The sequence below is a fragment of the Cherax quadricarinatus genome, chromosome 75 (assembly GCF_038502225.1).
Source record: "Cherax quadricarinatus isolate ZL_2023a chromosome 75, ASM3850222v1, whole genome shotgun sequence".
In the NCBI taxonomy this organism is placed as follows: domain Eukaryota; kingdom Metazoa; phylum Arthropoda; class Malacostraca; order Decapoda; family Parastacidae; genus Cherax; species Cherax quadricarinatus.
The window spans coordinates 13,933,206-13,957,892 of NC_091366.1; the positions used below are offsets into that span (position 1 = coordinate 13,933,206).

Here is a 24,687-nt window from a genome sequence, read left to right on the forward strand (position 1 = left end):
CGTCCACCTGTCACCTCGCACACAAAGCCAGTCTCCCACGCCATTCATGCTCAGTGTGCCATTGTTTACCAAAACGTGACCATCACCCTGCGGGTTCACACATAATAATCCATTTCTTTTTGTGATTGCAACTGCTAAATAAGTCACCATGGGCCCAAGGAAAGCTAGTGCAAGCCCTTTGGTAAAGAAAGTGAGGAACACGATAGAATTCAAGAAGGAAATCATTGAAAAATATGAGAGTGGAGTGCGTGTTACAGAGCTTGCCAGGATGTATGGCAAACCCCATTCAACCATCAATTCGATCGTGGCGAAAGGAAAGGAAATAAAGTGTGCTGTTGTTGCAAAAGGGGTAGATATGCTGACAAAAAGAAGATCACAAACCCTCGAAGAAGTGGAGAGGTTATTGTTGGTGTGGATTACTGAAAAGCAGATTAAGGACATTTGTGCAAAGTGGGCTGAAGTGCAAACATTTAAGATGAACTTCACCCTAACAAAGCTGTTGCAGGCCATACTGGCAACATGTACAATGACAGTGTTGTGTCCCACTTCAGACAAATCTTAAAGAAACGCCAGAAACAGAGCTTTCTGGACAGATATTTTGTGCAACAGGGTTCCAGTGACTCAAGTTGTTCCCAGTGCCAGTGTCTTTAAAAAACAAAGAAGGGAAGTAACCCCAGATAAGGACTTCATACCTGAAGTCCTAATGGAAAGAGATTCTCCTTCCAAACAGTAGTGTACACCTTCCTCCTATCCCCTCCTCCCGTATTCCATCCATCCAGAAGTCTTCAGTAAAGGTAAGTGTAATGTTATTATTGTTTTTTATATGCATGTACTTGATTTCTCATTGTTTACAGTATGTAAATCTTTATTTAATTTGAAAAAAAAATATTTTATTTTAATATTTTTGGGTGTCTGGAATGGATTAATTTTATTTCCATTATTTCTTATGGGGAAAATGGTTTCGCCATTCGGCAATTTCGACTTTCAGCAGGTTCTCTGGAACGAATTAATCACGAAACTCGGGGGTCCACTGCATTTTTAATATTTGCAATCAGGTGTTTTACTGTGAATTCTTCCAAAATGAAAACTATAAATTATAATCTTTGAATAACGGTAGTGTAGTGGCACTACTACCACCAGGGGTTGCGTTGCAGAAAAACCATCCTGGGTGGTGGAGTATGGCAGGAAAAATATCCCCAGTCATGGAGTATGACAGGAAACCCATCCTGGGTGATGAAGTACAGCAGGAAAACCATCTTGGGTGATGGAATATGGCAGGAAAACCATCCTGGGTGATGGAGTATGACAGGAAAGCCATCCTGGGTGATGGAGTATGGCAGGAAAACCATCCTGGGTGATGGAGTATGGCAGAAAAACCATCCTGGGTGATGGAATATGGCAGGAAAGCCATCCTGGGTGATGGAGTATGACAGGAAAGCCATCCTGGGTGATGGAGTATGGCAGGAAAACCATCCTGGGTGATGGAGTATGGCAGGAAAACCATCCTGGGTGATGGAATATGGCAGGAAAACCATCCTGGGTGATGGAGTATGACAGGAAAGCCATCCTGGGTGATGGAGTATGGCAGGAAAACCATCCTGGGTGATGGGTATGACAGGAAAACCATCCTGGGTGATGGAGTATAGCAGGAAAACTATCCTCAGTGGAGTATGACAGGAAAACCATCCTGGGTGATGGAGTATGGCAGGAAAACCATCCTGGGTGATGGAGTATGGCAGGAAAACCATCCTGGGTGATGGAGTATGGCAGGAAAACCATCCTGGGTGATGGAGTATGGCAGGAAAACTATCCTGGGTGATGGAGTATGGCAGGAAAAATATCCCTGGTCATGGAGTATGACAGGAAACCTATCCTGGGTGATGGAGTACAGCAGGAAAACCATCCTGGGTGATGGAGTATGGCAGAAAAACCATCCTGGGTGATGGAATATGGCAGGAAAACCATCCTGGGTGATGGAGTATGACAGGAAAGCCATCCTGGGTGATGGGTATGACAGGAAAACCATCCTGGGTGATGGAGTATAGCAGGAAAACTATCCTCAGTGGAGTATGACAGGAAAACCATCCTGGGTGATGGAGTATGGCAGGAAAACCATCCTGGGTGATGGAGTATGGCAGGAAAGCCATCCTGGGTGATGGAGTATGGCAGGAAAACCATCCTGGGTGATGGAGTATGGCAGGAAAACCATCCTGGGTGATGGAGTATGACAGGAAAACCATCCTGGGTGATGGAGTATAACAGGAAAACTATCCTCAGTGGAGTATGACAGGAAACCCATCCTGGGTGATGGAGTATGGCAGGAAAACCATCCTGGGTGATGGAGTATGACAGGAAAACCATCCTGGGTGATGGAATATGACAAGAAAATCATCCTGGGTGATGGAGTATGACAGGAAAACCATCCTGGGTGATGGAGTATTGTAGACAGCCTGTACTGTCTGCACAGAGAGCTTATGCTGTCTGCTAGCTTAGTTCATATTTTGCGCCACTCAGGTGCTGCCCTCTGGGCCTGCTCCAGGTCAGTGGGAAGCTGGTCCCACACACTCTCACTCTCACAGCAGCCTAGCAGGAAGACACAAGGCCTACTAACTCTCTCCTCTCATTGGGATGGCCCTCCTGGGCCATGGGCACAACACACAAGCCTATGTACCCACCACGACATTACAATAAAGTAAAGGAGCCTCCGAAGACATATCAACTACTCCCCGCTACCAGCTACACCAATAATCTCATTAACCCTTTGACTGTTTTCGACGTATAAATACGTCTTACGAGCCAATGTTTCTGACGTATATATACTCAATAATTCTAGCGGCTTCAAATCAAGCGGGGGAAAGCTGGTAGGCCCACATGTGAGAGAATGAGTCTGTGTGGTCAGTGTGCACCACATAAAAAAAATCCTGCAGCACACATTGCATAATGAGAAAAAACTCTGATCGCTTTTTTGGAATAAAACGCCGACTTTGAGGTGTATTTTCGTATAGTATTTATCATTGTATTCGCGTTTTCATGGTCTTAGGTGATAAAATGGAAAGCATATTACAGAAATAGAGATGATTTTCATTACTTTGACGATGAAAACGACCTTGAAACTGAGCTCAAAGTAGCGGAAATGTTCGATTTTTACCAATGTTCAGGAGTAAATAAATCACACCACATGTCCAATACACGTCAACTGGGGAGTCTAATATTCTTTCACTAGTGCACTGATATTATTTATACCATTTTTACAATAATGCAGTAGTCTGCATAACAGTAAATTTTGTATTTTTTTGTACGAATAAAAAATCAAAATAGAAAGCAATAATAATATAAGAGGGGCCTAGAGATGTGACTAATGAACAGAGCATATGTTATTTTAGTGCCACGAATGTCTACCTTGTTTATTCTGGACCCTATTTTGAAATTGGCATCTTTTTTAGTTTGCGTGAAATTGGCCAAATTGCCAATTTCCGACCACCATATTGGCTAGTCCAAATTAGTAAATGGGAGGTTTCTTGTACTCAGCTGATAGATAAAATGGAGTTCTAAAGGAATAGCTATGATTTTGGTCAACTGGAACAATGGAATTGGCTGAAAATAGGGCTCAAAGTCAGCGAAATCGCTTATACGCCTATGTCGCCGAGACCGCTAACTTCGCGGGAGCATAATTCCATGAGTTTTCGACCAAATTTCGAACTTTTGGTGTCATTACCATCGGGAAAAGATTCTCTATCATTTCATAAGAAAATATAATTTTTTTTTTTTAAAAATTGAGCGACATAGAATGACAGTTTCAGAAAGGGGCCTGAAACAGTCAAAGGGTTAAACATTGGTGGGAAGTGGTGGTTGCAGCAGCTGTGTTTGCCCGGAGAGAGGAAGGAAGAGGTATGAAGTCATCTTCACTTTATCACCCTATACAAAAAGCATCCGTCTCTCAACGAGTTATCCTGATGTCTTGTCTGTACGTTTGAGCATCCAGACACAGGTACAAGCAGGATCCAGCCGAAATTTGCTGAATTTCTTCGAGAATTGTAAGTGGCGTCCCAGTGACCCCACACCCCAGCGTCCCACGCTGTTTCTCAAGTTACGTGTTCAGTGTCACTTGTAAGTTGCTGTTGTTGTTCAGCTCAGCACAGCTGTTTCAGCAAGCCAGAGGTGAGTTTTATGGTGATTTCTGCGTCCAGTGTGAGTTTCTCCACGTGTTTGTAGGAGGGAGAGGAAGTGGCCATTTCCTCGCCTCACCCACGCTCGCCCTACTCACACCTCACCAGCCTACCACCACACTCCACCACTATGTACTCACTCCCTCTGCTGTGTTTTCTGCTGTTTTCCATGTGAAATGGTCGCCAGAGCTGTGTATCCGAGTGCCCGAGGCCACTCGAAGCTACGTGGATCAGCATGCCACATAGATCAGCAAACCACATGGATCAGCAAGCCATGTGGATCAGCAAGCCACAAGGATCAACAAGCCATGTGGATCAGCATGCCACGTAGATCAGCAAGCCACGTAGATCAGCATGCCACGTGGATTAGCAAGCCACGTGGATCAGCAAGCCATGTGGATCAGCAAGCTACATGGATCAGCAAGCTATGCGGATCAGCAAGCCACGTGGATCAGCAATCCATGTGGATCAGCAAGCCACGTGGATCAGCAATCCATGTGGATCAGCAAGCCACGTGGATCAGCAAGCCACGTGGATCAGCAAGCCACGTGGATCAGCAAGCCATGTGGATCAGCATGCCACATACAACGCCACATGGGGTGTGGGCGATGTCACGTGGGTTACCAAGCCAGATGTCCCAGGCCACATGCTGTGGTCTGCTGCCCGCATCACATTGACGTCACCGACAATGCTGCCTGACTTCATGACGTCACGATGTCTGCTTGATGTCACCTCGAGATGTCTGCTGATGTCACAGTGCTGATGTCACCTCGCGACGTCACGCCTGACATCACATGATGTCACATCGAGTGTTTCTAGTAATTATTTCAGTATTGTCGAGAAGATTGAGAGAAGATGTATGTCGTGTGTTAATTAACCCTTTGAGGGTTTTGGTCGTACTAGTACGTCTTACGCGTAGGGTTTTTTGACGTACTAGTACGCATAAATTCTAGCGCCGTCAAATCTCGCGGGAAGAGGCTGGTAGGCCTCCATATGAAAGAATGGGTCTATGTGGTCAGTGTGCACAGGATAAAAAAAATCCTGCAGCACACAGTGCATAATGAGAAAAAAAACTCACGTTTTTTTTGGCACAAAACAGCGTCTTTGCACTGTATTTTCGTATGGTATTTATTGTTGTATTCTAGTTTTCTTGGTCTCATTTTATAGAATGGAATGCATATCACAGAAATTGAGATGATTTTTACTGGTTTTACAATGAAAAGTACCTTGAAATTGAGCTCAAAGTAGCAGAAATGTTCGATTTTTACCAAAGTTCAAAAGTAAACAAATCATGCCAAGCGTCCAATACACGTCAACTGGTGAGATAGTCTGCATAACAGTAAATCTTCTATTTTTCGTGAGAATAAAAATTCAAAGTGGAAAGCAAAAGAATGTAAGAGGGGCCTTGAGACGTGACTAATGAGCAGAAGAAATGTCATTTTAGTGCCAGGAATGTATTTCTTGTTTGTTCTGGACACTATTCGGAAATTGGCATTTTTTGAAATTTGTGTGAAATTGGCAAAATTGCTAAATTCTGACCACTGTATTGGATAGTTGAAAATGGTAAATGGGTGGTTTCTTGCACTCATTCAATAGAAAAAATGTAGTTCTAGCGAAATATTCATGTTGTTTGTCGACTAGTACAGAGGAATTGGCCAAAAATGGGGCTCAAATTGGGCAAAATCGCCGATGCGTAAACATCGCCGAGACCGCTAACTTCGCGAGAGCATAATTCCGTAAGTTTTCCATCAAATCTCATAATTTTGGTGTCATTATGATCGGGAAAAGATTCTCTATCTTTTCATAAGAAAAAATAATTTTTTTTTTTTAAATTTGGCCAATCCTGAGAACGAGTTTCTGAGAGGGCCTGTCGACCCTCAAAGGGTTAATTCCTCTCAGTCAGTGTTCTCACATGTTAATGTTACTGCATAGCTTAGTGTCAGTTTTGTGCACAGAAAAGCATCATTTGCTAGTTAAGCCATATTGTACCACATGTACCGCGGGTGTGTGTAAAGTGTTCCGTGTGTCCAGTTTGGTCTGAGCCAGACCTGAGTAGCACCACTGTGCTAAGTCACCCGGTGTGACCAGCGCGTTTGACAGCTGATATCAGTCAGCTCTGAGCCCGAGCCCCTTTGTACAGAAAGCTCTTATGCTCGTCGCTCGTGATGTTCTGCAGAATCGTACCTGCTACGATTCCCATCGAGATTTGTTTCACTTCACCTCCAGACCTTCAGAGTGCAGTTATATGTAGAGAAACAAGTCTGGGGATGCTTAGACTAACCTCTGCTATAACTCCAACTGCCGAGAGAATGACACTCGTCAAGCCGCAGTTAGACCTGTCGGCAGGCGCTGTCAGCCTCGTGTCACAAGCTTCAGTGAGCAGCCTGCACGAAGATGATGTCACTTTGACTGGTAGCTCACTCACTGCAGTCTGGTGTATGATGTTACGACTCCCAGAGGTTTCGCCCAGTCGAGAAGTGTCCTCCTAAGTCGCTTGCCAGAAGTCCTGCCCAGTTGCCGAGTTTTGACGATGCCTCACTCAACGGCACCAGCATGTCGTGCCCCAGGTTGAGTGAAACCTGCAGCGACTCCTACGATGACTGCTTCACCGTTCCAGAGGAGACCGTACCCTGTTACGTCACAGCTCAGCCACAGCGGTGTCTCCTGTGTTGCAGTATCTGTCCAGACGCAGGAAGGCGTGCAGTGATGCCCATCGACACTCACTGCCTAAGACCACGATGTTTAGCACACCCCACATGTTTTTTTCTTCCCTCCCTGTAGGAAGTTTTTTTTCCGTGTCCATACGTATATACATGTTTTTTTTATTTTGTATTCTGTGCCCTGTTCCTACGAGAGAGAGACCGAGTTTTTTTACCACCAGTATTGTTGCGTTGGGACGACGCGAGGTAGGTGGCCGAGCGTATGTAGACAGACTGTACTGTCTGCATAGACAGCCTATGATGTCTGGCAGCTTAGTTCATATTTCACGCCACTCAGGTGCTGCCCTCTGGGCCTGCTCCAGGTCAGTGGGATGCTGGGCCCACACTCTCTCACTCACACAGCAGCCAAGCAGCAAGACAGGAGGCCTATTAGTTCTCTCTCATGCGATAGCCCTCCTGGGCCATGGGCACAACACACAAGCCTGTGTACCCACCACGACTTTACAAATAAAGTAAGAAGCCTCGGGAAGACGTTTATAATTGACACCCTGCTTGCAGCATTACCAATAAACCTGTTCACAGTATGGCAGGAAAACCATCCTGGGTGATGGAATATGACAGGAAAATCATCCTGGGTGATGGAGTATGACAGGAAAGCCATCCTGGGTGATGAAGTATGATAGGAAAACCATCCTGAGTGATGGAGTATGGCAGGAAAACCATCCTGGGTGATGGAACATGACAGGAAAAATCATCCTGAGTGAGCATTAGGTAAACAGTTTTTGATCTATCCCTGTAAACTGTCATGTAGAGCTGGTTAGCAATACAATTTGGGTATACAGGTGCACCCCACTTTACAATGCTTCACTTTATGGCATTTCATTTATACCCTTTCTTCATTTATTTGGACTTCCTACAATAAATATATTACTCACTATAAGCTAAGGATGAAAATATTTTAAGTGCAGTGGAACCTCAAAAATCGAACTTAATCTGTTCCAGGAGCTAGTTCTAAATTTGAAAAGTCTAAAATTCGAAGCAATATTTCCCATAAGAAATAATGGAAATACAATTAATCTGTTCCAAAAACCCAAAAATATTCACACAAAAAATACATTTTATAGAGATTAATTACAGTTTTACATACAACAAATACTATAGTTTTTAATTATGTATAGTAATACATATAAAATAACATTTTTACTTACCTTTATTGAAGATTGGTGATGGCATCTGGAAGATAGGGAGGAGGAGAGAGGGAGTTGGGGTTAGTGTTTGGAAGGAGAAAACCCCTCCATGAGGACTTCAGGTAAAGCCCTCTCTGGGGTTATTTCCCTTCTCTGTCTTTTAATGCCACTAGGACCAGCTTGAGAGTCACTGGACCCCTGTCTCACAAAATAACTGTCCACAGTTTCTGGCGCCTCTTTAACATTTTCCTAAAATGGGACATGGTTCTGTCACTGAACTTGTTGCAAAGATGGCTTGTTTCAGCTTGCTCAGGGTGGTACTTCTGCACAAACATTTGGACATCATTCCACTTGGCACAAATCTCCTTAATCTTTGAAGAAGGCACCTCATCCACTCCCTATATTAACACCTTTTGCAACATCAGCTTCCTTGATTTGTTCTTTCTTCGGTAGGATAGAACCGATGGTCGACTTATTTTTCCCACACATCCTGGCAAGCTCAGCAGGTCTCACACCACTCTCATACTTCTGTATTATTTCCTTCTTCACATCTATGGTGTTTCTCACTTTCTTTACCACAGGGGTACCACTAGCAAGTTTCTTTGGGCCCATGGCAGCTTATTTCACAGTCCCACAACACTAAACACAACGAAATAATCGTAAAATGCGTGAATGAGAGCGCAGGTTAGTGTTCACTCAAGCATAAACAAAGCTAGACTGCTCACGGCGCCTGCGCAGGGACACGGACAGAGCGTGTTGCAGACAGGTCCTGTACCCGGCGGTCTGAAAATAGGGGCATGTTCGATAATAGGGACACAGTTCGTCTGAAAAAAATGGTCCTATTTTCGAAACGTTCGATATGTGATACGTTCAATTTTTGAGGTTCCACTGTAATGTTAATGTGTGTACTGTATATGCATTTTTTAGATCTAGCTCTATTGTTCACTTAATATATTATAGTGTACACATGTTATCAGGCTTTTATATGCATTTGAAAGTGAAAAAAAGCCTATGATTCACTTTACAGTGATTTTTCCTTCAGAGCAGTAGCCCAGAATCTAACCTGCTGTATAAGCAGGGCCCTCCTGTAACCAGGTTTGATAAAAAAAAATACATGATGAGTGTATCAGATACTGACTTGGATGCAGAAATTATAATAATCTTGGCAGTATGGATGAACGAACACAGGTGCATAAACTTATGACATCTTTACTGGTTATGTGACCAAGGTCCCAGGATCGAAATTTATCTTATAAAAATGTTCTATTATCCAATAATGATATCCTAAGTGTATGCATTTGTATCCTTTCATCCAGATATTGACCCACACCCTCCTGCATGAAATACTGTTTTGATTTTTTATACAGTAATTCTTAGCTTAATGTAAAAAAAAAAAAAAAAAATTTTATGTCACCCTGCCTCGGTAGGAGACGGCTGGGGCTTTATAAAAAATAACCTTAGCTGAGACACACGTGCAGTAATACAAAATCTTTGCCCACAAAGTCTTCATAAAGATCACTATGTGGGCAAAACAATCAATAAATGGCAGGTTTGCATTTAAAAATGCATGCAATACACTTTTTGTTTTAACACTCCAGCCATTTCCCACCAAGGCAGGGTGACTTGGCAAAGAAGAAAACTTTCACTGTCAATCAATCAATCCCTGTCTTGCCAGATGGGCACTGGCATCACAGTTCAGATGATCCTCCAAACCACTACATGCTCACCCCTCCTCCAGATTGCAGGCGCTGTACTTTTCACCTCTATGACTCAAGTCCAGCTAACTAGCCTCCTTGAATTTCAGAATAAATGTTACCTTACTACCACTCCAACAGCATGTCAAATCATAAAAAGCACTTGCCTCTACTCACTCGTATCTAATACACTCACACAAGCCTGTTGGATGCCCAAGTGCCTTACACTCAAGACCTTTACCCTCATCTTGCCAACCTTCCCTAGGAAGACTCCAACCCCTTCTTCCATCCACACCAGATTTATATACCTTTTAGTCATCCTATTTTTCTCCAGCTTATCGAAATGTTGAAACCACATCAACAACTCCTCCTCAACCCCCTGAATAAATACTTTTGGTAACTCCACATCTCCTAATCTCCAAACTCCGAATTCCAGCATAATATTCACACCACTGATTGCAGTCAAACATGACACCTGCACTGCCTCCAACCTCCTCTATGATGCAACATTCAAAATCTATGGTTCACACCCACACAACAGTGTTGGCACCACTATACTCTGGTACATTCCCTTTTCTTGCCTCCACGGATAAATTTCTGTCTCCACAGATGCCTCAATGCACCACTCATCCTTTTCCCTTCATCAATTCTATGAATCACCTCATCTCTCATAAAACCATCTGAGGACAAGTAGTGGAAGTGTTGAATGATGGTGAAAGTGTTTTTGTTTTTTTGGGTCACCCTTACTCAGTGGGAGACGACCAAAGTCTTGGGAAAAAAAAAAATCTGGAAACAAAGCTACCAAAAACACTCCTCAGATGGCAACACTCTTGACTCATACACAGTGTCAGTGGTTTAATCCCTGGCATGGGTAGAAATGCTGGGCATGTTTCCTTACACCTGCTGTTCCTGTTCATCTAGCAGTAAGTAGGTACCTGGGTGTTAGTCGACTGGTGTGGATTGCATCCTGGGGGACAAGATTGAAGGACTCCAGTGGAAATAAGACAGTCTCCAATGATGCATTGACTTTCTTGGGTTATCCTTAGTGGCTAACCCTCCAGGTTAAAAATCTGAACAAATCTTATCAAAGCTGCCAAAAAACACTCCTGCCTAACAGGGTATCCCCTTGCCAGCAATACCTAATAAAAATTCTTAAGACAGCCTGGAAAAAATATTAACAATACCAAGTAATCCAGCACTGTAACCTTAAAAAATTTCAATGCTATACATTAATTCTTTGATACTACCACCAACAAATAAAATGGACAGAAAGATGCAACAAAAAATGAACAATGCTGTACTCCACTGAACGTGCATTGAGGCATAAAATATTTTGATTTTTTTACAAAACCTTTCATTATAAACATTTATACCATTCATGATTCATGAAATATCACACTTCAAAGTCAAGTAGCAGAAGCAGTTACCCTACCCTGTTATTAATCAATTTGAATTTGAAAAAATTGAGTCTTTGCATCTATTACAAATGTCCCGACAGTAGTGATGGTAAAAATACTATGCTGTGTGGAAAGGATAAGGATTACTTTGTAAGTAAACATAAGTCTGTAATTTACAATTATTTCATAATTCAAGAGGAACTTTAGACAACATTTCAGTTCATCCTGGATCATCATAAAGTCACAAGTGATGGTCCTGGAGGGATCAAAATGTTGACAAAAGTTTCTTCTCCAAATTGTGGGTTAGTTGTGTTTTAATAAATGGTTTAGAAAACTGACAAGTTGATAAATAAGAAACTTCTGAAATATAAAACTACCCAAATGTTGCACAAGTGACTTATTTATCTATTTGTGAATTGTTCTAGCCATGGTATTTTGACTTTTTTTTTTTTTCAAAACACTGTAAGTGAGGAAAGCATGGAATAACCAGATTAAATAAAAATTTCAATAATTAAAAAAAAAGAAATGCTCTAATACTGTTTCGAAGGATAGCAGAGTAAGTCTTTTTAACATCATATTCTATAAATTACACTCGCACACACATTATAAAATGCTTAATGGATGAAAATATTTTTATATAAAAAAAGCACTGGCAGCTTACATCCATATGCAGTACACTAAGGGTCTCCAAGCTCACCATCACACAGCTGTGAGGAGCATCAGTCTAAGACTATCACATTCTGGCCATGTCATATGTCCCAGTCTCATGACAGTCCATGCATTTCTGAAGCATCACAGAAACCTTTAGAATTCCTTTTAACTGTAGCAACACAAAGGCTGCCTAGACATTTATACAAATAATTTCCATGAAAGCATGACTATCAAGACCAAATAAGAATAACTAAAGCAAAGCTACATAGAGTACAGTGGCAGTATTGTAAGGTGCAGTATTAGCTATGGAGAGACATGCTCCAGACTCCTCTATTTCTAAGCTGGATATTTCTCTTACCAAAACTTTCTTTACATATTTTTGCGATGGTCTATAGAGTAGTCCATTCTGCGAGCAGGAAATCAAGTGTTTTAAAGTATAAATTTTTTTCATGGTTAATGTAATATAATATTTAAATGTAAATCATTACTTGTCAGAAATGCATGGCTTTCATGCAAGTTTTCAGTCTAAACACAAAATAGCATTCAATTCATTAAATATATATATTACTGACATAAATCTAATATCCACGACATGTATCAATATTATCTTTTATCGACATAACAACACACAGTAAATTATAAACAATTAATGAATTTAAAGCATGTCAAACAAGAAAAAATAAAATCACAATTCTTCACATGCATTTCAAAATACTGTTCCGTAATATTATAAGAGCTACTTAAACACATGTTCTTCATGTTTTATGATTTTTTTTTGCAAGAAACATTCCCTAATTCAATTTCATTTCTGCAGGTATACTTGGAGTATACCTGCAGAGGGTTTTGGGGGTCAATGCCCCCATGGCCCGGTCTGTGACCAGGCCACAGAACAAAATGTACATTCCTTCACACCAAAACCTGCCCTTGCCTCTCTTAGATCCAGTAAGATCTATCTTACACTTTTGCACTCTGCAGCTTTCATCACAGTCAGAGCCATACAATGACCTTCGCAGTACTCTTATCACTAGTTAACATCAAGCTGAATCAATAACACCTAGCTGACCTTTCTCTTTTGGGTATCTTTTCTCCTGGCATCTCACTTCTTGAGCTCATGGAAACTGCACCCTTAGTCTGGATATGTGATGGATTTTGTGCTCTGCTAGAATTCTGGCAAGGCTGGTTGTTTGCTCTATTAAGCCCATCTATATGATCATGATGTAACCTGTCTCAATCAATCCTGGCCAGGCCCTGTTTGTCTAGCTCACAAGGGTGGTTTCCCATGAGTACTTTGTGAAGAATAGTTCCTTATTTGATCACAGGTCATCCAAGGATGACCTTTATTGGGATATTAACCCGGTACCCTGCGGCCTGGTGGCTAAAGCTCTTGCTTCACACAGTGAGGGTCTGGGTTCAATTCCCAGTGAGGGTAGAAACATTGGGAATGTTTCTTTACACTGGTCGTCTATGTTCACCCATCAGTAAAATGGGTACCTGGGTGTTAGTCAACTGATGTGGGTCACATCCTAGACAAAGCTGACCTAATTTGCCCAAAATGCTCTGCATAACAAGCAGCTTTCTATATAGTAGTATGTCATTGATGTCAGCTAGGGCTGTATACCATGTACATGTACTTGTAGTAAATAAACGTATTATTATTAAGTAGTCTCATGAAGATTAGCCTGCCCAAAATGTACCCCATGCTAGTGGCTTTCTTTTGTGCCTAACATTATTTTATTACATGTAAACTACATTACCTATACATGTATACTGCAGAAAAGAAATAATATTCATTCTTATTTTTTTTTCTTAACAAGTCGGCCTTCTCCCACCAAGGCAGGGTGATCCAAAAAGAAAGAAAATCCCCAAAAAAGAAAATACTTTCATCATTCAACACTTTCACCTCACTCACACAATCACTGTTTTTGCAGCGGTGCTCAGAATACAACAGTTTAGAAGTCTTCTTTCTTTCAACACATCGGCCGCATCCCACCGAGGCGAGGTGGCCAAAAAGGAAAACGAAAGTTTCTCCTTTTACATTTAGTAATATATACAGGAGAAGGGGTTACTAGCCCCTTGCTCCTGGCATTTTAGTTGCCTCTTAGGACATGCATGGCTTATGGAGGAAGAATTCTGTTCCATTTCCCCATGGAGATAAGAGGAAATAAACAAGAACAAGAACTAGTAAGAAAATAGAAGAAAACCCAGAGAGGTGTGTGTGTGTGTATATATATGCTTGTACATGTATGTGTAGTGTGACCTAAGTGTAAGTAGAAGTAGCAAGACGTACCTGAAATCTTGCATGTTTATGAGACAGAAAAAAGAGCACCAGCAATCCTACCATCATGTAAAACAATTACAGGATTTCGTTTTACACTCACTTGACAGGACGGTAGTACCTCCCTGGGCGGTTGCTGTTTACCAACCTAATATCTAGAGTTTAGAAGTCTTTCTTCTTTCAACACACTGGCCGTATCCCACCAAGGCAGGGTGGCCCAAAAAGAAAAACTAAAGTTTCTCTTTTAAATTTAGTAATTTATACGGGAGAAGGGGTTACTAGCCCCTTGCTCCTGGCATTTTAGTCACCTCTTACAACACGCATGGCTTACGGAGGAAGAATTCTGTTCCACTTCCCCATGGAGATAAGAGGAAATAAACAAGAACAAGAACTAGAGCTAGAAAGAAAATAGAAGAATACCCAGAGGGGTGTGTATATATATGCTTGTACATGTATGTGTAGTGTGACCTAAGTGCAAGTAGAAGTAACAAGACATACCTGAAATCTTGCATGTTTATGAGACAGACAAAAGACACCAGCAATCCTACCATCATGTAAAACAATTACAGGTTTTCGTTGTACACTCACTTGGCAGAACGGTAGTACCTTCCTGGGAGGTTGCTGTTTACCAACCTACTACCTAGAGTTTAGAAGTATATACGTATAAAGATACACAGCATATCCCTCCAAACTGCCAATATCCCAAACCCTTCCTTTAAAGTGCAGGCATTGTACTTCCCATTTCCAGAACTCAAGTCGGGCTATATAAAATAACCGGTTTCCCTGAATCCCTTCACTAAATATTACACTGCACACACTCCAACAGCTCGTCAGGTCCTAAATACCATTCGTCTCCATTCACTCCTTTCTAACATGCTCACGCACGCTTGTTGGAAGTCCAAGCCTCTCGCCCACAAAACCTCCTTTACCCCCTCCCTCCAACCCTTTCGAGGATGACCCCTACCCCGCCTTCCTTCCCCTACAGATTTATACGCTCTCCATGTCATTCTCTCTAAATGACCAAACCACATCAACAAACCCTCTTCAGCCCTCTGGCTAATACTTTTATAAACTCCACACCTTCTCCTAATTTCCACACTCTGAATTTTCTGCATAATATTTGCACCACACATTGCCCTTAGACAGTACATCTCCACTGCCTCCAACCGCCTCCTCACTGCAGCATTTACAACCCAAGCTTCACACCCATATAAGAGTGTTGGTACTACTATACTTTCATACATTCCCTTCTTTGGCTCCATAGATAACATCTTTTGCCTCCACATATACCTCAACGCACCACTCACCTTTTTTGCTCATCAATTCCATGATTAACCTCATCCTTCATAAATCCATCCACTGACACGTCAACTCGCAATTTTTTTTTTTATTATCATCACACTGGCCGATTCCCACCAAGGCAGGGTGGCCCGAAAAAGAAAAACTTTCACCATCATTCACTCCATCACTGTCTTGCCAGAAAGGTGCTTTACACTACAGTTTTTAAACTGCAACATTAACACCCCTCCTTCAGAGTGCAGGCACTGTACTTCCCATCTCCAGGACTCAAGTCCGGCCTGCCGGTTTCCCTGAATCCCTTCATAAATGTTACTTTGCTCACACTCCAACAGCACGTCAAGTATTAAAAACCATTTGTCTCCATTCACTCCTATCAAACACGCTCACGCATGCCTGCTGGAAGTCCAAGCCCCTTGCACACAAAACCTCCTTTACCCCCTCCCTCCAACCTTTCCTAGGCCGACCCCTACCCCGCCTACCCTCGCAAATACGTATCTGAAAACATTCACTTCTTCCATACTCCTCCTCCCCAATTTGAAATCCAATTTTTCTTTATCTAAATCATTTGATACTCTCATCACCTTACTCTTTTCTATGTTCACTTTCAACTTTCTACCTTTACACACACTCCCAAATTTTTCTTTAGAATCTCCCATAAGCACGGTATCATCAGCAAAAAGTAATTGTCACTTCCCATTTTGTATTTAATTCCCCATAATTTAATCCCACCCTTCTCCTGAACACCCTAGCATTTACTTCTTTTACAACCCCATCTATAAATATATTAAACAACCATGGTGACATTACATATCCCTGTCTAAGACCTACTTTTACTGGGAAGTAGTCTCCCTCTCTTCTACACACCCTAACCTGAGCCTCACTATCCTCCTAAAAACTCTTTACAGCATTTAGTAACTTACCACCTATTCCATATACTTGCAACATCTGCCACATTGCTTCCCTATCCACTCTATCGTATGCCTTTTCTAAATCCATAAATGCAATAAAAACTTCCCTACCTTTATCTAAATACTGCTCACATATATGATTCAATGTAAACACTTGATCTACACATCCCCTACCCACTCTGAAGCCTCCTTGCTCATCCGCAACTCTACATTCTGTCTTACCTCTAATTCTTTCAATAATAACCCTATCGTACACTTCTCCTGGTATACTCAGTAAACTTATTCCTCTATAATTTTTACAATCTCTTTTGTCCCCCTTCCCTTTATATAAAGGGACTATACACGCTCTCCGCCAATCCCTAGGTACCTTCCCCTCTTTCATACATTTATTAAACAAAAATACCAACCACTCCAACACTGTCCCCCCCTGCTTTTAACATTTCCGTCATGATCCCGTCAGTTCCCCCCACACTCACATCCTGCTCTTCTTCACTCCTAAAAGATGGTATACCTTCCTGGCCAGTGCATGAAATTACCGCCTCCCTTTCTTCGTCAACATTTAAAAATTCCTCAAAGTATTCTCGCCATCTACCCAATACCTCCATCTCCCCATCTACTAACTCCCCTACTCTGTTTTTAACTGACAAATCCATTCGTTCCCTAGGCTTTCTTGTTTAACTCACTCCAAAATTTTTTCTTATTTTCATTAAAATTTCTTGACAGTGCCTCTCCCACTATCATCTGCTTTCCTTTTACACTCTCTCACCACTCTCTTCACCTTTCTTTTACTCTCCATAAACTCTACTCTTCTTATAACACTTATGCTTTGTAAATACCTCTCATAAGCTACCTTTTTCTCTTTTATCACACCCTTTACTTCATCATTCCACCAATCACTCCTTCCTCCTGCACCCACCTTCCTATAACCACAAACTTCTGCCCCACATTCGAATACTGCATTTTTAAAACTATTCCAACCCTCTTCAAACTCCCCACTACTCATACTTGCACCAGCCCACCTTTCTGCCAATAGTTGCTTATATTTCACCCGAACTTCCTCCTCCCTTAGTTTATACACTTACACCTCCCTCTTACTTGTTGTTGCCATTTTCCTCTTATCCCATCTACCTCTTACTCTAACTGTAGCTACAACTAAATAATGATCCGATATATCAGTTGCCCCTCTATAAACATGTACATCCTGGAGCCTACCCATCAACCTTTTATCCACCAATACATAATCTAACAAACTACTTTCATTACATGCTATATCATACCTCGTATATTTATTTATCCTCTTTTTTCATAAAATATGTATTACTTATTACCAAACCTCTTTCTACACATAGCTCAATTAAAGGCTTCCCATTTTCATTTACTGCTGGGACCCCAAATTTACCTACTACTCCCTCCACAACATTTTTACCCACTTTAGCATTAAAATCCCCAACCACAAGTAGTCTCACACTTGGTTCAAAACTCCCCACGCATTCACTCAACATTTCCCAAAATCTCTCTCTCTTCTCTATACTTCTCTCTTCCCCAGGTGCATATATTATTATTAATATTATTATTATTATTATTATTATTATATGAACAATTCAGCAGCCTGGTTGGAATCACGCTTCATATTGACTGGACTACAGTCTAAATGACCTACCCCTCTAAATTCCAGCCTCCATTTAACAGCTGCCTCCTGTGTCCTGAATGTCAATAATACAGTATCAAATAGGTAACCATGGTCTCACTGCAGATTACGTAGTTTTAAAGGATGAAAATGCCATTTTTGCACAAGGACCCTGGGGGCATACCAATTCCTCCACTTCCCTACTGCCAGCCTTGGTTGCAAATTAGTAATCAGAGCTCTATAAAGGTTGGTAGAAGGCAGAGTCTACTACAAGTGAGTGGCACAAGTACACAGGTGGAGGGAGGCTGTACCATGAGCAAAAGTATGAGACAAATGACTGGGGTTAAGAGAGATGTGATTGCAGTATTTCTTAAAAGAGTAGCTTGTAAAAACTAGGTAGTGTATATAATACTGACAAGTTGGGGTAATGACATGTGCAAAACACTTCAGTTTCAATCCTGGGACCAAAAATGCTTCCTAACAAATGTCTTAACTGTTTTGCATATGTCATTGCCTAAGTGTAGGTTGTGTTCCAAGTGGTTTCCCAGGGCCCTTATGGAAGAATGAAATTTTCATTCTTTCAAACTATGCACAGTATTATAGACTTTTCTTAACACAACATCCGTCTACCACCGAGGCAGGGTGACCCAAAAAAAGAAGAAACAAAAGTTTTTTTTCTTTTTTACATTCAGTAATCCATACAGGAGAAGGGGTTACTAGCTCCTTGCTCCGGCATTTCAGTCACCTCTTACGACACGCATAGCTTACAGAGGAAGGATTCTTCTCCACTTCCACATGGAGCAGTAGTACAGATGTCCATATAGATTACTAAGTCTTATTCTACCTTTCTGAAGGTAGAACCTCATGCAATATGATTGAAAATATTCTGCAAACAATGCTGAATCATTCTACATGCTGATTTTCTTATGAAATAGATAAAGCAACCACTATCTGCTTATAATGAGAAACAATAATGTGTAAAACAATGAGAAAGGAGGAGGAGGAGGAGGAGGAGGAGAAAGGATCTGCTGAAAAGGAATTGCATATATTACCAGTACACTATCTACACAAAACATGAGGTGCATGAATACTTTTATACACAGGTGTACATATCAGATTGTACACACAAAAACACACACATACATAAGCACAATAAAGAACTTAATGAATCTTACTCAAATATTTTAAATCTGTTACACAAGTGTGAGTGTAATGTAAATTTGTCATAACCTATAGCTTAAACACCATGACAGTACACCACTGCAATGTACAAAGTATTCATGTCTTCTATGTCATATATTCAAGTTTGTCAACACAAAGTTTTCCACTAAGGCAACATGACCTAAATTATATTTATGGGGAAACACTAAACCAGAAAGATTTACATAAGACCTGAAAGGGTGCAGGGTAATTAGGATTGAAATGATGAAGGGAGGAGTAGCCCCAATTTTACATATTTTTTAACAATCCAGCCATCTCCAACTGAGGTAGGGTGATCTGACAAAGAAGAAAACACTTTTACTGCCACTCATTCAATCACCGTCTTTTCAGAAGGGTGCTGACATTACAGGTCAGAACAAGCTCCAAACTGCAACATTTCCACCCCCTCCATCAGTGTAGTCACCGTATTTCCCACTTCCAGGACTCAAGTCCGGCTAACCGGTTTCCATGCATCTCTTCATCAATGTTGCTAACACTCCAACAGCATGTTAAATCATAACTGCTTGTCGCCACTCACTCTTGTCCAACATACTCACACAAGTCTGTTGGATGTCTAAGCCCCTAGCATTCAAAACCTTTACCACCTTCCTCCAATGTTTCCTAGAAAGACCGCTATCCCTCCTTCCCTCTACCCCAGATTTTTAAGCCCTCCTAGTCATCTCATTCTAATCCATCATCTCTAAATGCCTGAATTACTTCAACAACCCTTCCTCAGCCCTCTGAATAATAATTTTGGTAATCTCACACTTCCTCCTAATCACCAAGCATAATATTTACACCATTCATTGCCCAAGCCTCAAGCCTCCTCCTTGCTCCAACATTCAAAACCCATGCTTCACACTCATACAACAGTTGGTACCACTACACTCTGATATATTCTCCTTTATACCTCTATAGATAAAGTTCTCTGAGGCAACTAAAATGCTGAAAGCAAGGGGCTAGTAACCCCTTCTCCTGTATAAATTACTAAATGTTATAATAAAGACTTTGGTTTTTCTTTTTGGGTCACCCTGCTTTGGTGGGATAAAACCAGTTTGTTAAAAATATATAAATAACAGAAAAGAGCAAGGTGATGAGGGTATCAAAAAATCTGGTAATGAGAGACTGGATATCAGATTAGAGGGAGGGCATATAGAGGAAGTGAATATGTTCGGATATCTGGGAGTGAACATGTCAAGATTGGTCTAATAAAGATGAGGTGAACCATAGAATTGACAAGGAACAAAAGGTGAGTGGTGTACTGAGGCATCTGTGGAGACAAAGAATTTTATCAATGGAGGCAAAAAAAGAGGAATATATGAGAGTACAGTGGTACCAATGATCTTAAATGGGTGTGAAGCATGGGTTGTGAATGTTGCAGCAAGTAGGCTGAAGGCAGTGGAGATGTCAAGTCTAGGGGCAGTGTGCAGTGTGAATATTATGCAGAAAATTCATAGCTTGGAAATTAGAAGGATTTGTGGGATTACTAAAAGTATTATCCAGAGCTGAGGAAGGGTTGTTGAGGTGGTTTGAACATTTAGAGAGGCTTGAAAAAAAAAAGTATGACTTGGAAGGCATAAAAACCTGTAGTGGCAAGAAGAGGTCATCCTAGGAAAGGCTGGAGGGAGGGAGTAAAGGAAGTTTTGTGTGCGAGGGACTTGCACATCCAACAAGGGTATGTGAGCATGTTAAATAAGAGTGGAGGCAACTGGGATTTATGACTAAAGTGCTGTTGGAGTGTGAGCAAGGTAACATTTATGAAGGAATTCAGGGAAACCAGTTAGCTGGACTAAAATCTTAGAGATAAGAAGTATGGTGCCTGCACTCTGAAGGTGGGGTGGGGATATTTACAGTTTTGAACTGTAGTATCGGTGCACCTCTGGCAAGAGTGATTGATGAAAGGTGTATCTTCATTTTTGGGTCACCCTACCATGGTGGGAGACAGCCAGTTTTTTTTTTTTAAATATATAACTAAATCAAAGGCAGCAAATTAGTGAACTAGCACTACATCATACTTTATAAGGTGTAGGGTTGAGGTTGCGCTTGTGGTCCTGCCTCAGCGTCTGCAGCGACTCTGTCACTCTGTCCCGGATTTCTTCTAGATTTGGCAAATCTTGTTGGATTTTACCATCTTTCCAATACAGCTGAAATATAATAACGTGTGGGTTACATATATTGATAAGTACGTATTTAAATAAATAACATGTAGGTAGTAGGTTGGTAGACAGCAACTGCCCAGGGAGGTACTACCGTCCTGCCAAGTGAGTGTAAAATGAAAGCCTGTAATCATTTTACATGATGGTAGGATTGCTGGTGTCTTTTGTCTGTCTCATAAATATGCAAGATTACAGTTATGTCTTGCTACTTCTACTTACACTTAGGTCACACTACACATACATGTAAAAGCATATATATACACACACCCCTCTGGGTTTACTTCTATTTTCTTCTAGTTCTTGTTCTTGTCTATTACCTCTTACCTCCATGGGGAAGTGGAACAGAATTCTTCCTCCGTAAGCCATGCATGTTGTAAGAGGCAACTAAAATGCCAGGAACAAGGGGCTAGTAACCCCTTCTCCTGTATATATTACTAAATGTAAAAGGAGAAACTTTCGTTTTTCCTTTTGGGCCACCCAGCCTCGGTGGGATACGGCAGGTGTTTTGAAAGAAAGAAAGAACATGTACAGAAAGACCCCTACCTACAAATGTCAAAGTTCCAAACATCTGTGCTTACAAAAGTGGTATTTAAAAACCTTTATACAAATATTAAATGTACCGTTCCAAATATAACTAGTTATTACAAAAGATGTGGAGTATACAAGGTGCTATCAAAAAGTTCCTGAGCTGCTGCTGCAAAAACATATATAGGCTTACCTAACCATCTAGTTGAAATGATCTTCCTTAAAGTACTCTTCTTGAGAGGGTATACACTGATCCTAGTACATTTGCCACTGCTTGGAACATTTCTGGAACTTTTTTTTTCCTAACATCTAGCGAGGCCTGTGATTGTCCTTGAATTTCCTCCACATCATTAAAATACTGCCCCTAGAGTGCCATTTTTATTTTTGGGAAGAGAAACAAGACACAGGAAGCTAGATCTGGAGAGCTGGGAGGGTGGGCGATGACTGTCATTTTGTTTCTGGCCAGAAAACAATTATCTTTCTGATCTTGAGTCAGCAAGCAGGGCACATATGTCAGCCACTCACCTTATTTTCAGATTTTCAGTCAAAATGCTTTGACAAGACCTATAAGAAATTCCCACCGCACTTACAATGTTCTGGATACTCTGACAGCCTTTTTGAATATTCTTTCTCACTTTTTCAATGTTGGCATTCATTTTTTTACACTGATGGACAACCAGAGCATTCATCATCCTCAACTGATGTTTGTCCTGCTTTGAATTGAGAAAACCACTCAAAACACTGTCTGATCCATTGCTTTATCACCAAATGCTTGCTGAAGCATTTTGTGAGGTTTTCCTAACTTTTATATCGGTATGCAACAAGATGTATTAAAATGTACTGCTCCATAACCTGTGTCAATACAGAGTAAGAATTAGGATTAGTCTGCCCAAAATGCCTAGACATGGTAGTGGCCTTCTTTGTAATTAATATTTTATAATATGTAAACCATACATTGTAAGCTTTGCAAGGAAATAAACATTTTCATTTAACTAAGCTTAAAACAGAATTTTACACACCCTCTGATCTTTATTTGAAACATTTCATTTGTTATACAAAAGTCACAACAATGCACTGACAACACAACAACAAAAAAAAAAATCCCCAGGTAACCTCAACTTAATGACCAACTGCACTGAAACTCTCCACATTACTTCATAAAGAAGTGTGCTACACAGTGTTATCTGTGCTGCCACCATATTTCACCCAGGAAGTAATGAATTCATAGGGTGTGTCAGACACAGGGGATGTCAAAGTTATAATAATAAATAATAATAATAATAAAAATAATAATAATTATAGATAGTAGAGTGGAAGACAGCAACTACTCAGGGAGGTACTACCGTTCAGCCAAGTGAGTGTGAAACAGAAACCTGTAATTGTTTCACATGATGGAAGGAATGCTGGTGTCTTTTTTCTGTCTCATAAACACACAGGATAACAGGTATATCTTGCTACTTCTACTTACACTGAGGTCACACTACACATGCATGTACGTACACGTACACACACATACACACACAGGCCTAGTGTCTAATCGATATGTGCCTAGGACAAAATGGTAACTAACATTCCACACCTATCTGGGTTTTCTTATTTTTTCTTAATAGTTCTTGTTCTTGTTTATCTCCTCTTATCTCCATGGGGAAGTGGAACAGAACTCTTCCTCCGTAAGTCATGCGTGTCATAAGAGGAGACTAAAATGCCAGGAGCAAGTGGCTAGTAACCCCTTCTTCTGTATATATTACTAAATTTAAAATGAGAAACTTTCGGTTTTCTTTTTAGGTTGCCCTGCCTAGGTGGGATATAGCCAGTTCGTTGAAGAAAAATAATAATTATAGCATGATAATGTTCTTTTGGGACGTTCTAAAGAGAAGGTGCAAAGGTTAGAGGATGAGTTTGGGAGAGTGTGTAAAGAAAGTTGAAAGGGAACAAAGATAAGAATAAGGTGATGAGGGTATTAAACAAGTTAGGTAAAGAAAAATTGGATATCACATTGGAGGGAGGGAGTATGGAAGAAGTGAATGTGTTCAGGTATTTGGGAGTAGATGTGTCAGCACATGGGTTAATGAAGGAAAAGGTAAACCACAGAACTGATGAAGGAAACATGATGAGTGGTGCACTGAGGTATCTTTGGAGACAAAAAATGTTATCCATGGAGGCAAAGAAAGGAATGTAAGAGTACAGTGGTAGCAACACTCTTATATGGGTGTGAAGCAAGGGTTGTAAATGCTGCAGCAAGGAGGAGGCTGGAGGCAGTGGAGATGTTGTGTCTAAGGGCAATGTGTGATGTGAATATTATGCAGAGAATTCGTAGTGTGGAAATTAAGGGGACATTTGGAGTCACAAAGTATTATTCAGAAAGCTGAGGAGGGGTTGTTGAGGTGGCTTGGTCATTTAGAGACGATGGAGCAAAACAGGATGACTTGGACAGTGTGTAAATCTGTAGTGGAGGGAAGAAGGGATAGGGGTCATCCTAGGAAAGGGTGGAGGGGCTTGGACATGTATCAGGCATGTGAGAATATGTTAGATAGGAGTGAATGGAGATGAACGGTTTTTGGGACCTGACGAGCTGTTGAAGTGTGAGCAGGGTAATATTTTGTGAAGGGATTCAGGGAAACCAGTTAGCTGAGCTTGAGTCCTGGAGAAGTTTGGGATACTGGCTGTTTGGAGTTACAGCTAAATTGTCATATCTCAGCATCTCTACAAAGACAGTGATTATACGTGAATGACGGTGAAAGTATTTTTCTTTTCTGGGTCACCTAGCTTCAGTGGGATATGGCCGGCTTGTTGAAAAAAAGAAAATAATAATTTTATTTCAGCATGATACAATGTTTATATAGAGAAAGGTGACATAGTTGTGCATGCAGAAAGTCCATAATTATGGAGAGCATTTCAGGCAAACTTAAGATTAAAATGGCAATAACTAACTGCTTATAAAT

General features: G+C 41.0%; 1 protein-coding gene across 2 annotated transcripts in view; it reads right to left on the reverse strand.

Annotated features, from left to right (window-relative positions):
• LOC138854934 (nicotinate phosphoribosyltransferase-like) overlaps positions 1–24,687 on the reverse strand; it is a 45,318-nt gene that overhangs the window by 18,890 nt on the left and 1,741 nt on the right. The window contains exons 2-3 of one of the 2 annotated variants that reach the window (XR_011394119.1): positions 21,080–21,208; positions 11,766–11,888 (exon numbers count right to left, since the gene is read on the reverse strand). Coding sequence is in view for 1 of the 2 variants with exons in the window: in XM_070101065.1 (XP_069957166.1) it covers positions 21,080–21,208 (129 nt within the window). In the remaining variant the exon portion in view is untranslated. The remainder of the gene's footprint in view (positions 1–11,765; positions 11,889–21,079; positions 21,209–24,687) is intronic. The other variant, XM_070101065.1, reaches the window with a different exon arrangement.